The sequence below is a fragment of the Larus michahellis genome, chromosome 15 (assembly GCF_964199755.1).
Source record: "Larus michahellis chromosome 15, bLarMic1.1, whole genome shotgun sequence".
NCBI classification, from domain to species: domain Eukaryota; kingdom Metazoa; phylum Chordata; class Aves; order Charadriiformes; family Laridae; genus Larus; species Larus michahellis.
The window spans coordinates 14265707-14280158 of NC_133910.1; the positions used below are offsets into that span (position 1 = coordinate 14265707).

Here is a 14452-nt window from a genome sequence, read left to right on the forward strand (position 1 = left end):
CTCAATTGTATTTAAAGTCAGAATTTGCTGATGAAAACCAAATCACTTCCAGCAAACAGCTGCAGTTCAATTCCAATGCTTCAATATGAAACACACTTCTCTCTCCCTCCCATAGTAGTTTTTTTTTGTTGTTGTTTTTTTGTTTTTGTTTTTTAAAACAGCATGCCCTGGATTCCATGTTTCTTATACATACCGCATGGAAGACTAAGGACAGAGATTTTGTGAAAGGGAGGGCTGCCATTAGCCAGTGAATCTTAAAGGCATCATTTCTTGGAAGAAAAAAAAAAAAAAAGAAGGAAGAGCATCAATTAAAAGCCAGCAGTAAAAATTTCTGTTCCCAAGTGTATTTCTTTAAAACCTACAAATGTCAAACAGTAACTCCCAGGCTGAGCTGACTATTGGTGTAAAAGGATTCCCTTTAATGCTGCAGTCCAAGTTTCTGCAACATCCTTAACAACATTTCAACTACATATTCTACAACTCTGTATTTTAATAATTGGGTTACTTAAAAATAGTAATTCATAGGAACATCTTGCATATATAGATCATAACGGTTAGAAAGTTTGCTAAACATTTGCTAAACATAATTCATGTATTACTCCATCCAAAGCCCCCAAGTTACTACACCACACCACCAAGTGAACTCCAGACCACCAAATAATCTGATTACCAAGTGAACTTCAGACTAAGTCAGAAGTAAAGTCAAAATGGAATCATAGGTTCTCATGGCTTCTGTTGCTATGCTTTAACTATTAAAGAGTATGGTTTTCAATCAGGAATTCCTACCGCTTGCAACTATAATCAAAATGTTTATGGCTCTCCACTGCCATAAGCTGCTACTCACCATATTAAAAAAACTGGACAAGTTTTTCTTGTTATTTAAAGTTATTTTCAAGTAGCATTCTCCTTTTGTCATCAACTACAGGAATTTCCTGTTTATTTGCTGCCACAATATATTTTAATATGTACTCTACATGAAGGATTTCTTTATGTAAGACTTGATAACTTTGGAACAATAGTCTGCAACAATGCTACTGACAGAGGTAGCTGTTTTCAACTATAAACTGTATGTATCAGGCATCAAATACTGAGCCAGATTTGGAGTTGTAAGTGATTAAATCTGTCTGTGAATTGGGCATTATAAGAGGAGCAATAAAAAAATAAAAATCAAACAAGGTAGGCCCATACTTGTCACTGACACCAAACTAGTCCGTTTACCTGCGTTTACGAAGTATGTGGATCCATACAGTCCCAGACAGGAAAAAGAAGATAGCCATGGAAATGTAAAGTTTTGGCAGTGGGATCTCACCCGCTGAAAGGTAGCTTTCAGGATTCTTTTCCGTGATTTCTATCTGAATATTAAAGGTGTGTTATGTGTACAGTTGAGAAGACATTTTGCTAAAGCATTGAGTTAACAATTACAGTTCACAATCAAAGTCGCTCATTTAAAATTAGCTTTTCTGAAGCGGCGACTGTTATGAGACTCTTAAAGAAAAAAATAAAAGCAGCTCTTCATCCTCAAGAATCTCAAAACATTTTGCAAAATTACACCCACAACAATAATTTCTTTGAAAAGCAGAAGAGGACAGAGGTTGTTTCCAGTGCTTCAGTTATGCAACGTAATTCAGAAAGGCAAAGTAATTTTCCCAAGGAATAGTTGTTCTCTGTACCAAACTTTACAGAGTTTGCCCACATTTGATTTAGAAACAGTGTCTACAACCTTGCATAAACAAGCAGGGGTTTTATAGCACAGTGCCGATTTTAGGCGTGGAGTCATACATAGCTAAAAAACTCACTCTTAGGTTTACTACAGTGGATTTCTTCACCTGTCAAGAGAAAGGAAGAACTTTCCTGCAAGCCTATTACCCTGTGACTGAGAAAACAGAAGCTTTATTTAACAACCTTCTTATGCCCTTAAATGGCTTGAGTATATGTGCTAAGACTCAGGGATCAGTGTTGGGACCATTTCTAGTTAACATCTTTATTGATGACCTTGATAAGGACATAGAGTGTATCATCAGCAAGTTTGCAGATGACACGAAGCTAAGCAGGAGTGTTGATCTGCGTGAGGATAGGGAGGCTCTACAGAGAGACTCGGACAGATTGGATTGATGGGCCAATGCTAACGGCATGAGCTTCAACAAGGCCAAGTGCTGGGTCCTGCACTTGGGCCACAACAACCCCATGCATCGCTACAGGCTTGGGGCAGTGTGGCTGGAGAGCTGCCCGGCAGAAGAGGACCTGGGGGTTCTAATTGACAAGCAGCTGAACATGAGCCAGCAGTGTGCCCAGGTGGCCAAGAGGGCCAATGGCATCCTGGCTTGTATTAGAAATGGTGTGACCAGCAGAAGGAGGGAGGTGATTGTCCCCCTGTACTCAGCACTGATGAGGCCACACCTTGAGTATTGTGTCCAGTTCTGGGCACCTGAATACAACAGAGATATCGAGGTGCTGGAGCGAGTGCAGAGGAGGGCAACGAAGCTGGTGAAGGGCCTGGAGAATAAATCTGATGAGGAGCGATTGAAGGAGCTGGGACTGTTTAGTTTGAGGAAGAGGAGGCTGAGGGGAGACCTCATCGCTCTCTACAACTACTTGAAAGGACACTGTAGAGAGGTTGGTGCTGGTCTCTTCTCACAGGTAATTAGTGACAGAACAAGAGGGAATGGGATCAAGCTGCAGCAGGGTAGGTTTAGACTGGACATTAGGAAGAAATTCTTCACAGAAAGAGTGGTCAGACACTGGAATAGGCTGCCCAGGGAGGTGGTGGAGTGAATGTGTTTAAGAGTTGTTTAGATGTGGTGTTAAGGGATATGGTGTAAGGGAGAACTTTGTAGAGTGGAGTTGATGGTTGGACTCGATGATCCCAAGGGTCTTTTACAACCTAAATAATTCTATGATTCTAAGACTTCAATAAAATAATGCATCAAGATAGTCTGCAGTGCTGAAACTGTCCCGCATCTCTAGGTTTTCTTCTCTTTCCAATTTCTTCAGTGGGTCAAAGCAATAATCAGCAATTAAAAAACTTAGTCTTCTAAACATACAACTTCAGAAGCAGATTTAAAGTAATCTGAGTTAAGCTGTTGCTAAGTTTTATCACCTATGTGTTCCCTTGCTTTTCCCTCGCAGTGGCGTCAGGACAACTACGTAAAAATCAGTTCAGCGGTCTGATCTGGCTGCGAACTACCTCGGTCATTGAGAAGATTCATTACAGAATTAGCTCACTATAGACCAGCAGAGATGCCAGCATGAGCACAGGAAAGAAAAAACAGGAAAGCCAGAGCTCTGATAATGCACTCTGGCTCAAAAGAGCATAGGACTGAACCCTTGGATGTTAAGAGAGATAAAACATTTGCTATAACATATTGCCTTTAAGATGTGGAACTAACATTGTAGAAATGCATCTTTAATTAGGCCAGAAAAAGCAAAAACACTGAATTCACAAATACCAACAATTTAGATTGCAGCAACAGCCTTAATATCTGCAATTGTGTAAAGGAAAAAAAAAAGTGATTTTTGAGCCCAGCAAAAAAATCGAACAGCTGTTTTAGCTCCCATCTCATTACAGCATCTAGTCACAACTGTGCAGACTGAACCCAGCCCACACAGTCTTCAGATTTCCAGACATTTCTCCAAAACTAGTATTTTAGTTCTTCTTACTGTAGTTGCTTCCTTCAGAAATGCCACCACACAGATTAAATGCACAATTCTGAATCACTTCCCACCCCATATATATGCTCATGTACAGCGTGTGCTTGGTATACAAGCTAGCATTGAAAGCTGTATATTTCAATCTAAGTGAATGAGTTAATTATACTTTAGAAGCTATACTCACATCGAGACTAAATAGCTGCTGATCATTAGTCAGCCCATCGCTGCCAACACATTTATGGAAATATAGGCTGTAGAGACCTTCTTGGTTATCAGAGCTGATGTTAAATAAAAACTGAAAATAAGGAATAGAAAAGTCAGCATGAAAGTCAGCATTCTTCTCATTCACAACAGGGTTGCCCTGGTAGGAAGCATGAAAAAAGTCAGACATTTAAGGTCAGTTGGTTCCTTTCAGCAGGCATACTGTTCCGAGGATACCAGCATATCTGCAAGTTTCAACAGAACTCCAGATGCAAAATCATTGCACCTATCTACGATTGTGCACTCCGGTAATCCAGGACCTTTAAATATCAGTGTTAACTTACTTCACCATAGAGAAAAGATAACAAGAAGCATATATTTAACATGGTGAAGCATAACATTTTTATCATACTTGCCCTAAAGCATAAGCAGCTATTCTGTTCCTCCTCCAACTATACCAATTGTGATAGCTATGGAAATGAGATTTGTGTCACGTAACAGAATTTAAAGTGTGTTTGTTTTACAGTAACCAACAGCCACAAGTGAACCAGGGTGCTGAAACAAAGTGTTAATCTGGTTTCATAGAGAATATCTTCCTCTTAAGTGAGTCATCAGTCAGGCCACAGTTATTTGTTGTTAGAAATCTGTACGCGCTAGTTGCACCACAGTGAACTTTAATATGCTGAGTCTTACAGACTAAGATATTTAGAACTGTATCATACCAAAGACAGTTAAAAACCTTTCCCACACCTTATGAAGAAAGATTTCCAGCACTTATTCTTAATAAGAGTCCACTCAAAAACTTACTGAGCTATCAGAGAGGCATCCATACCACACTTACTTTTCATGCAGTAGTACAGTGAAGGAACTGTCTGCACACATTAGGACTAGACACTGACAGATACCTTACCTGAAATGAAAAAGTTCCTCTGTCATTGTGAACAGCATGTTCTTGTTCTACTATGCTCTGGGAAAAGGAAAAGAGACTTTTAGATTTTTTTTTTTAAGTGGGTAACTACCACATTTGGCTACATAATCCAGGCAATCCAAACTGTATTCTGTATATTTACAGTGGAGGCTGAGAGCAACAGAAAATAATACTTTCCACTTTCTGGCTATGCTTATACTGGAATATTCCCCCAGATTATTTCTGAAAGAGAAGAGCAGATAGTTTCTTACCTGGGAAGATGTTGTACTTCGTTTGGACTTCTTATCTAGAGATAAAATATTAATGGTACATTCAGCGTGTTTGCATTTAGACATCCTCATAGGCTACCACCTTTCACACATTGCCAACACCTAACTCAAATCTTCCTATACTTGTCTGCGTGGCAGTTTCCTAGATAATCATTAACAGAGATTCTTTCCCAGGACTCTTCCCACAACTAGCATTCATTCTAAATGCATCATCAAGTGCTAGGATAGACTTCTCTACTGTTACAACTTATACAAAAGCCTACCCAAGAAATCTTCACAACCCTTCCAGTTACAGGGATGTAGATGACCTACACCAGACGCAGACTACAGCCTTGTTTCATACAGTCTACAGCTATAACTTTTAATATTATCACCAAGTACTGTTAATCTCACTGAGTAATCTTGATACATGGCCTGACAAATATACAGAAGTCCTAATTAGCCCTGGGGAAGGAAAAAGTTCTCAGCTCTTTGCTAAGCAAAGCCCCGGGAAGAAAAAAAAACAACCAAACAAAAAACACATCAAGAAATGAAAGCACAGGTGACCTGCCAGGAAGCAGAAGTTCAAGACTTAAGCTTTGCTTTTGGCTGACGCGCACATACTGTCAATGTGCATGACACTTTTTAATGCAAGAAAAATCAAAACTAGAGCTCAATTATCAGTTATCTTCAGTGCCATACAGCTTTAGTTCTTGATTTGTTAGAACAGCTGCGTGTAATTTTCACCCATATCAAAGCTTATCAACATGACATGGTGAGACAGACTCAGACTGCTACAATTCTAAACTCTTTCACAAAGGGATAACATGAACTGTTTAGAGCTAATCTCAGCTCTGATGGGATTATAGAATTGTTTCGTCTGCTGGTCTGGAAGCCAGACAAAGACTTGTGCCTCCAAGAAAGGTTACTGGTACAGTTACGTCTCCATCCTTATAGCTTCTAAGTGATAGACTAGATTTCAACTCTTTAGAAAAAGACGACCATAGACGAATAGAAATGTTGGCCGGAAAGGACCTGTGGAGGTATTTAATCCAATTTCTGACTCAAAGCACACCTACTGTCAATACTATATCACACTGATCCTGGCCTTGTTTAGTCAAATGTTTAAAACTTCAAAAGATGGGGGTTCTGCAACTTCCACATATGATTTGCTACAGCGCTGTAATACCCACCTAGGAAAGTCATTTTTTCCCTCCTAGCACTCAATCTTAGACACCCAAGACTTAATAAGAGGGAACAGCCACAGGTTGCATTGTGTGCCATTACTAAAAATAGCGTGGCATTATTGTCCTTCTAACCTTCCTTCAGTTAGTTGGTGGTGGCTACCAAATTCCCCCTTAGACTTCTTTTTGCCAGACAGAGGACAACCAAGTACCTCAACCCCTCCTCACAGGTACTGTAGGTCTCCAACAGTCATGTTAGGCCTCTGCTGGACCAACAGAACATGAATCACTGAGCAGGAGAGACTCCAGCCCAAAAGGTAGCCCTATGCACAGGTTTACACAAGACTATTCGCCAAGTTTAGCCCAAGGGGACCCCAGAATGCGACCACAACACACTGCTGGATGCACATCAATGAGGAATTAGGAGTGAGAGCACATATAGGTCAGGTTCAGCAGGCTTACCTTTGCTGTCTGTATTTTCGTTGGTCTTTGCAGCACTTTTACCAGAATCACTGCTCTGTTCAGACGTTTTTAGTGGCTTGCTATTTAAGGCAGTAACATTTTCCCCAGGCATGAACGAAATTTTTGGTAACAAAGAAGAAGCTTCTGCAGAAAACCGTACTTTCACACTAAATAAACAAAATGAAAGCAAATCAACATTCATAAAGAGGCTGTCATAACCTATATATACCCAATAAAAGAAAATCAACTTGTCTTGACTTTTTTTTTTTTTTACTGCAAAACCTGCAAGCACCAGATCATGACTTAAAGCAGCTTGGCATTGAACTGATCACTGTAGGAGAAGTCACACTATATGATCACATCAAATGTAATTAGAGCAGCAGAAGAAAAATAAGTTTATTTAGTTTTAGTAATCAGATTCTCATTAGAAATTATGTTTCCACACAAACAGTTATAGTTGTTCTTGCAAAAGAAAGCAACACAGCCTTGAAGGTACTTCCATAAAATAATTCAAGACAAACAACAAAATGGCACATTCAGTGCAAGAGCTGCAAAAGTGACCCAAGACTTCAAGTTCATGCCTTCAGCACAATTAACGTATGATTCTTTTGCCCTATGTCCCCCTACACCTCCAGGAAGAATTCTTGGACTGGTTTCTACTACAGATTTTTTTCTTTGACTCTCACCTCTGCTCAGCTCACAAGTAACCCATTAAAAAATAAACTACATGCACAGCAGCTTTCCAAGCCCTTAAATAAATTCCACAAGTGTTACGTTAGCTTCTGCTAGAGAAATAACTTTAAAGTGTAGTGTGCACTATTTACTCACGCTTCCGTTTTGAAGTCCAGAAGTAGGATTACAACAGAGACATCTTGATCTGGTTTCTTCTTCAAGATACAGTAATCCACTTCTTCATCCTGGTAATATAAGCAAAACATCTCTGAAGTTACTTCCTCTTTATAAGAAATGGGACATGTTCTTCCCCAGGTAGAGGTTATCATTCCTAGTCCAGCAAGTTGTAAGATTTAATTATCCTTAATAACCTGCCCATGTCTAAAGGGCCCCCTTTTTTTTTTAAATTTTATTTCTTCTGACCATTCCTGGAGTAAGGTCAACTATGAGATGTCTCCAGCTTAGAAAAGTAAGTTCACATCTCTTACTCTTACCAGGTAAGTGGAGAACCCATCATTCCTTGTTCGATCCAAACTGAACCCCACCTAAGAGACAATTGAGAAGAATCTGTCAAATTAAAACAGCTCAGGCTCCCCTAGTATCAGAAGCCAAACCACCACTGAAAGAGTCAAAGATACTGCTCTCTAAATAAATTAACCTATGTTTAAGGCAGAATCCAGGTATTTTTCTCATTACCTAATTAGACAGGAAAAAAATACTCAAATATAATAAACTTGCTGCTTTATCCATATGCACCAAGAATAAAATATATACTAATTCAAATCCAAACTAACTTCAGTAAAGGATCAGACAAGTTAAAGTTTATCCTTAAAGCAGAATGGATAGCGGTCAAGGATAAATCTCACAATATATATATCCTCATATATATATATATATATATATATCAGCTCACAGTGGAGAGCAAAGCCAAGAACACCAGCAGTTAGGATATGACACCTCAAACAACTTAAGGCATCCAGTGCAAAGGCAATTTCACAGGAAGCTTAATACAGATTTTGGACTCAAAATAACTTACTGATAAACCATTCTTGTCATCAGAGCCCACAGGTGGCTTCAATGAAAGGTTGATGACATTAACTTTCATGAAACCATCCTTGAAGAAGCCAAACGTGTTCAGGTGCACTTTCTGCCTCACATCATCCTGTAAGAAAGGAAAGCAAGTTTACAAATCACATACACCGTCATCTGCAGCGGCAAACAAAGAGGAAGCAGGGTAACAGAGATTGACAAGTATTCATGCAAAACACCTATCTGATCTTGCCAAGAGAAAATTTCTTTAGGATACCTTCAGATATAACCAATTATTTCACTGGAATTGACCAACTCTTACAAGAGCCTGAAGAGCACAAACTTTAAATAAATGTGTCTGCTAATTACCTGACTATACTACTGAGGGATATTCCAGAAAAAAGTCTGGATGAAATTAAATAGCTGGCATCACTGATTAAACAAAATATTGCAACAAAAAAAAAAAAGACTGCAGACAAATCAAGACAATTATTGTTTGAATGCTAACTACTGTAATTGCAACAGACTGAAAAGGAATTAGTTGACTACAGGGATCTTACTTAACGGAGAGTTGGGTTTTGGCCAAGCGTTTCACAAATATCACAGTGTATTGTCATCCCATCAGATTTTCTGCTAGGCAGGGTCAATGTTGGGATAGTCAAACACCTTACACACTGGAAAACCATGCGTATGGCACCAGATGAGAAAGTTTCTTATGCAGTCCCATTCCTCCAAATGATTTTTAGCAAGGCCTTGCATCTTATAGGTAGGATAAATACCAAAAACTGGATACGTGGGTTCAAACATAAGAGCTTGGGTTGGTGTCTCTAAAAGGAAAATTCCGATCCCTTCTTTTTCTCCCAGTCTTAGCCATAGAATAATTTACTTCCTCTCAGTCTGGCACAGAAACAGTAGAATTGGATCCCTTTCTGTGCCTTGCTCAGCAGATAAAGGTTCAAGTACAGCAAGCTTTTTTATTTTTTTTTAAATAAGGAGATCATGAAGGGCCTCACATGAAAAGCAGTAACCACTGCACACAGCTGCCACATCAGATGAGGAAAGGCCACATCCCTGTTACTTTGCATTCAAGAATCAACAAACAGGTATGCAGCTGGACCCTCGATCTTACGGGATCATTAATTGGAAGAAAAGCGGAAATAGAGCAATGAGAATTAAAAAGCAAGTTTAAAATATGATTTAAAGCCCTTTTACAAGGCATCACTAAAAGTAAGAAAATTGGTTTTTCGTCTTGTTTCTTCAAGGAAAAGATAATCAGATTGCAGAATACTCTAAGCATAGAAGTCAGCTGCTAAAGGCAAACAAACTGTTCTGGACAAGGCACTGTAAGACTGAGCTAAGAACTGTAGAAGTACAGTAAGTTCTCTCTTTTCCTTTACCCCCAGTATTACTTTTGACATGTCTGCATAAAACATTCCTGATGCATAAATATCACTCACTGTAATAGCAGGACACAAATCCTGACACACCTAACCTGTAATCTAGCTGTAATAAGATCACGCTAATAGAATCAAGTTAACCTGGCAAATAACCAGATGGTTCCCTTAATGCTCCAAAGGGGAAAAAAGTTAATGACACGTGGCTCAAAGCAGATGCTTTGCTCAACAGAGTATTATAGCTGCACTGTCTCCAGGTTCTAGATCACTTAACATGCTTGAAACAAGAGCCCATCTGGTTCATTTAACACTACTTTCAATATAATTTCCCAGTCAGAATAGAAGATTAATACTAGCTCTTTACATGGCACATCACATATTTCACCACATCTGGACAGATAAGCATTTGTCTGGGGGATTAAGTAGAGGGGAATAAGATGGGGGGTGGGGGGAGAGGTGCAGAATACAGCATCATCCAGCCACAAGGTGTTTTGCACCTTGTAAACATGACAAGCAACAGCTGCTTAGGTCACAGTATTTGCAAAAGCTATTCAGTTCAATGTAAGTTTATTTACTCCACTGGTTCACTAATATGCTCCCCACCAACAAAAGATAATTAATACACAACACACACACACCTTCCTCCCTGGTTTTATCTCAGCTTTGAGTGCTTAGACTTTACAGATTTAGTTCACAAATCCTTCAGCTTTACATGATCACACACACACTGTCACCAGTTGCCACCAAGCAACAGCACACCCTCCAAGAGCATCTACTGCTCCACATATTGACAGCTTAAAGATACTGGCTTAACTAACAATTGTCTCACCTTTCACAGGAGGTCTAACTGATTGGAAGAATCCAGCTTTTATTTATAATCACTTAACTGCTGACTTCAGAAATATTCAATCATAAGTTTACACAAAGATGTGAACAAGCGAATACTTAAGCACCTGAGCTGTTCACACACAGATTATTTTAATTTACATAGGATGCATTTTAACAGTTAACTCTGCCTCTTTGAGAAGGGATGATCTGGGACATGTCACTAACAGGTTACACTCAAACTAATACAGTAAATTCTCAGCTTGTTTCCATAAAAATCTTCCCAATTTTTCCACTCCTTTAGGATAAAAATTGATCCTGCAACATTTGAGTAAGTTTACAGGACAGATCCTATAGCCCAGAATGGGGAGAAAAATATTCTTTAAAAAACGCAAAACCTAATTGGGATCACGCTATCGGTACAGTGAAAGTTTCATCAGAGTGCTTACCCTTAAATGGAAGGAATTCTATTATTTGTGTTAGACTAATGGCAAGACTTATAATTTGTGTAAGACAAAATGAATTATTGTGAAAGGTATTTTCACCTTGAGCAATCGAAGCCTGAGACCTACCAACATTAAAAGGACACAAGTATTCACAAACATCCACTGAAAAATAACATCTTCCAAATAATAATTTAACATTAAACTGCAATCTTGACAATATCATAAATAGTAGAGGTCTAATTTCCCATTTGGAAACCAGTTAATTGCAAAGATAACTCACTTTAATCAGAAGCTAACACCACAGCTGCTACACAGCATTGTCAGTTGGACAGTTCCTCTTGATAAGTCACTAGAAACTGACATGTTTGGCTATTCACTAGCATTAAACTTAACTTCCTCATTCTCCAAGACAGTTTACCATTGCATTACACAAAATACAAGGTTTCAAAATCATAGCATTCAACTGTTAAGAAAAAAAAATAATCTTATTTTAGGTCAAGAGAAACATTCCAACTACCAGCTACTTCTGGAAACCTCTGAAAATTGTTTCCAATCCCCTATAACTTCAATTCTTGCAGGGGTTTTGTTTTGCTTTTAAACATAGCTCATTAAACTAATGAGGCTGATAACAATTGCTACTAAGGAAGAGTCTCCTTTGACAAGGTTACTCTAATAGCAAGATTCAAACAAATCATTTTTCTAACTCAGAAGAAATAAATCATTTTGCATGCTTTTATAAAGACAACAGAAGTTCTTTTCATAACAGGAAACTTCTCAGACTGTGGCTTGCTTTTCTGACAACCAAAAAAAAAAGCTTCACCGTAGCACACTAATTACAAAGATACAAGACTGAGGCTTTTCTAATTTAAGCAGTAACAGTTTGTTTGAGGAAACCTAATATCAAACACTCACACAAAGCTGTGGCCTTTAGCTTGGCACAGTGTCAAAGCACACTTAAAAGCAAGGAGCCAATGGCAAGAACACTAGAAGGGAAATTTCATTGTGAAAGGGTACAGTTGTTGGAGCCTGACGTTTACATAAACGCTGGATGAAGTAGAAAGGGAGAGACTGTGCTCTAACAATAAAGCTCGTGTTTATGCAGGAGGTGAACAAAGGCATTAACACATTTCTACTTTCCATAGTCAGTGTTGTAACTCACACAAAATACCTACAAAAATAAAACCACACCCCACTTTGATCACAAAAACCAGCTGTACAGTTCAGTAATTAATCCAGGCAGTTAAGAGACACACTAATAGGAACTAGAAACCATAATATTTGCTGCTGAGAACATTTGCTTGAGGCCAGTTTGAACATTTTCTATGTAAGGGAAAAGTATCACCCCAGCAGAGATTCTTCCAGTGCTCAACTGTTGGTCACAAATTCCTCAAAACAACAGTGTAACAAGCACAAACCTCCTAACTTATTGCTTCAGGAAAAAGTTTACTTTTCCTGAAGTAGAACAATATTCATGTGGTTGCACATTAGACAGCTACGTAGTCTGGGAAATTCCCCAAGGGAATGAATGTCCCCCTGGCATTCACTGTATCCCAAAGGCTGAATGGGAACTCCTGCAAAGTTTTGGCACTCTCCCTAAACTGGTACAAGGACAGAGTAATTCTGGTCCTAGTCATATACCACTTTATTAACTTCTTCTAATATTTCTATTGGCAAAATATTGCATGTTGTTGACAACAAGAACAAAATCAACAACCTCATTCTGAGGATTTACAGACCAGTTCATGAACACCACAGAACCCCTTTAAAAGCATCACCCCAAATGCAGAGTTCCTCTATCACATAACAACTATGCAGATCTTTGTTCAAAACACAACAGCTAGCAGCACTCTGGAGCTGAAGATCTTCACCAAAATCTGCACTGCTTCCCATCAACAACTCTGAACAGCTAGTTTTTGCTCCAACACGGTCACAGGACAACACAACACTCTTTCAAAGCACAGCCAGAAGTCTATTAAACCTAAATAGAGAGCTGACAGCATCAATGTCTTCCACCTCTATTGAATGCTTTATTTGTGCCAAGAAACTACATCCAGAAGGCTTCTAAAACAGCCACACTGCCTTTTAGACAGACGTGAGTGACTAGTGATCAGGACAGGAAGACTACTGCAGAGCACAGGTTAAAAGCAAAACCAACGCCAAACACCCTTCAGAAACCTCCCCCCATCCCACACTCAGCCATCTCTCCTCACACATAACTTTCTGCCTCGCTTTTATCAGAACGTGAAGCATTTACACCCTCAAACCACTGCAACTCTCGGGCCCCTTCGGGCGTTTTCCTCACGACTAGTAGAAGGACAGACAGCAAGAGATGGCCAAGGGGATGCAGGGGGAAATAACGGGAAAGGCAGAACACAACCAGGCCCGGGCAGGCTGAGGCTCAGGGGGAGAGCCCAGCGAAAAGGAAGAGGGACCAGGGGGAGGCAGTGGGTCGAAGCCGGAGGCGCGGAGAGCGCCGGCCCGCGGGAGGCGGGCAGGCCCAGGCCGCCTCGCCGCTTCCTTTAGCCGAGCCGGGGAGAGCCTAGCGCGGCCGGGGCCGAGCCTACAGGGACGGGGGCGGCGCAGACCTTACTTTGAGGGTGAGATGATGGACGCGGGCGCCGGCCGGGCCCGCCCAGAGCAGCACCAGCCCCAGCACAACCGCAGCCCACGACAGCGCAGCCCCACCACCGCGGGCCGCCATGTTTATTCCAGCATCAGCATCCTCTTCCCGCGCCACTTCCGGGGTCAAGGAGCGGGCACGTGACCGCGGCGGGGCGGGGCCGCCTCTCCCTCGTGTCCTCGCTGCTCGTCTCCCGTCAGCTCGGTTTGTCCCCCGCCACCGGGGTTTTGTGGCTTCCCAGCCCTTTTCTCCGCCTCTAGGGCCCGTCTGGGCTGCCCCTCCCCGCCCGGAGGCTGCCTCCCGGGGTGTCCCCCAGGTTGGGCCTGGCCCTGCAGTAAAGGCCATGGCGGCAGCCGGGGCCCTGTGATAGCTCCCTCCGCGCTGCTGGCCCTCAGAGGGGCCGCTGGCCCTCACAGCGGAACCGACCCCTCGAGCCTGCCCCAGGCCATCCCGGGTGCAGCTGCTCAGCGAGGCCCTGGTTTGGGGTGGGGCGCCACTGAGCTGCTCTGTCCCCGGGACTCTTCTAAGAGAAGGCTGAGGGGAGACCTTATTAATGTTTACAAGTATCTAAAGGGTGGGTTTAAGGAGGACGGAGCCAGCCTCTTTTCAGTGGTTCCCAGTAACACGACAAGGTGTAACAGGCACAAGCTGGAACATAGGAAGTTCCGATCAAATATGAGAAAAAACTTTACGGTGAGGGTGACAGAGCACTGGAACAGGCTGCCCAGGGAGGTTGTGGAGTCCCCTCTTCTGGACACTCAAGACCCCCCCTGGATGCAGTCCTGAGTAATGTGC

At 41.1% G+C, this 14452-nt stretch overlaps 1 protein-coding gene across 2 annotated transcripts in view; it reads right to left on the reverse strand.

The window, feature by feature from the left end:
• The window catches only part of GPR107 (G protein-coupled receptor 107), a 35672-nt gene extending 21826 nt beyond the window's left edge, over positions 1 to 13846 (reverse strand). Inside the window, exons 1-10 of one of the 2 annotated variants that reach the window (XM_074608248.1) lie at positions 13628 to 13846; positions 8380 to 8505; positions 7838 to 7888; positions 7500 to 7588; positions 6672 to 6838; positions 5029 to 5063; positions 4760 to 4816; positions 3833 to 3943; positions 1219 to 1352; positions 194 to 269 (exon numbers count right to left, since the gene is read on the reverse strand). In XM_074608248.1, the coding sequence (XP_074464349.1) occupies positions 194 to 269; positions 1219 to 1352; positions 3833 to 3943; positions 4760 to 4816; positions 5029 to 5063; positions 6672 to 6838; positions 7500 to 7588; positions 7838 to 7888; positions 8380 to 8505; positions 13628 to 13738 (957 nt within the window). In that variant the 5' untranslated portion in view covers positions 13739 to 13846. Of the gene's footprint in view, positions 1 to 193; positions 270 to 1218; positions 1353 to 3832; positions 3944 to 4759; positions 4817 to 5028; positions 5064 to 6671; positions 6839 to 7499; positions 7589 to 7837; positions 7889 to 8379; positions 8506 to 13622 lie in introns of both variants that reach the window. The other variant, XM_074608249.1, reaches the window with a different exon arrangement.
• Between the last annotated feature and the right edge of the window lie 606 nt (positions 13847 to 14452).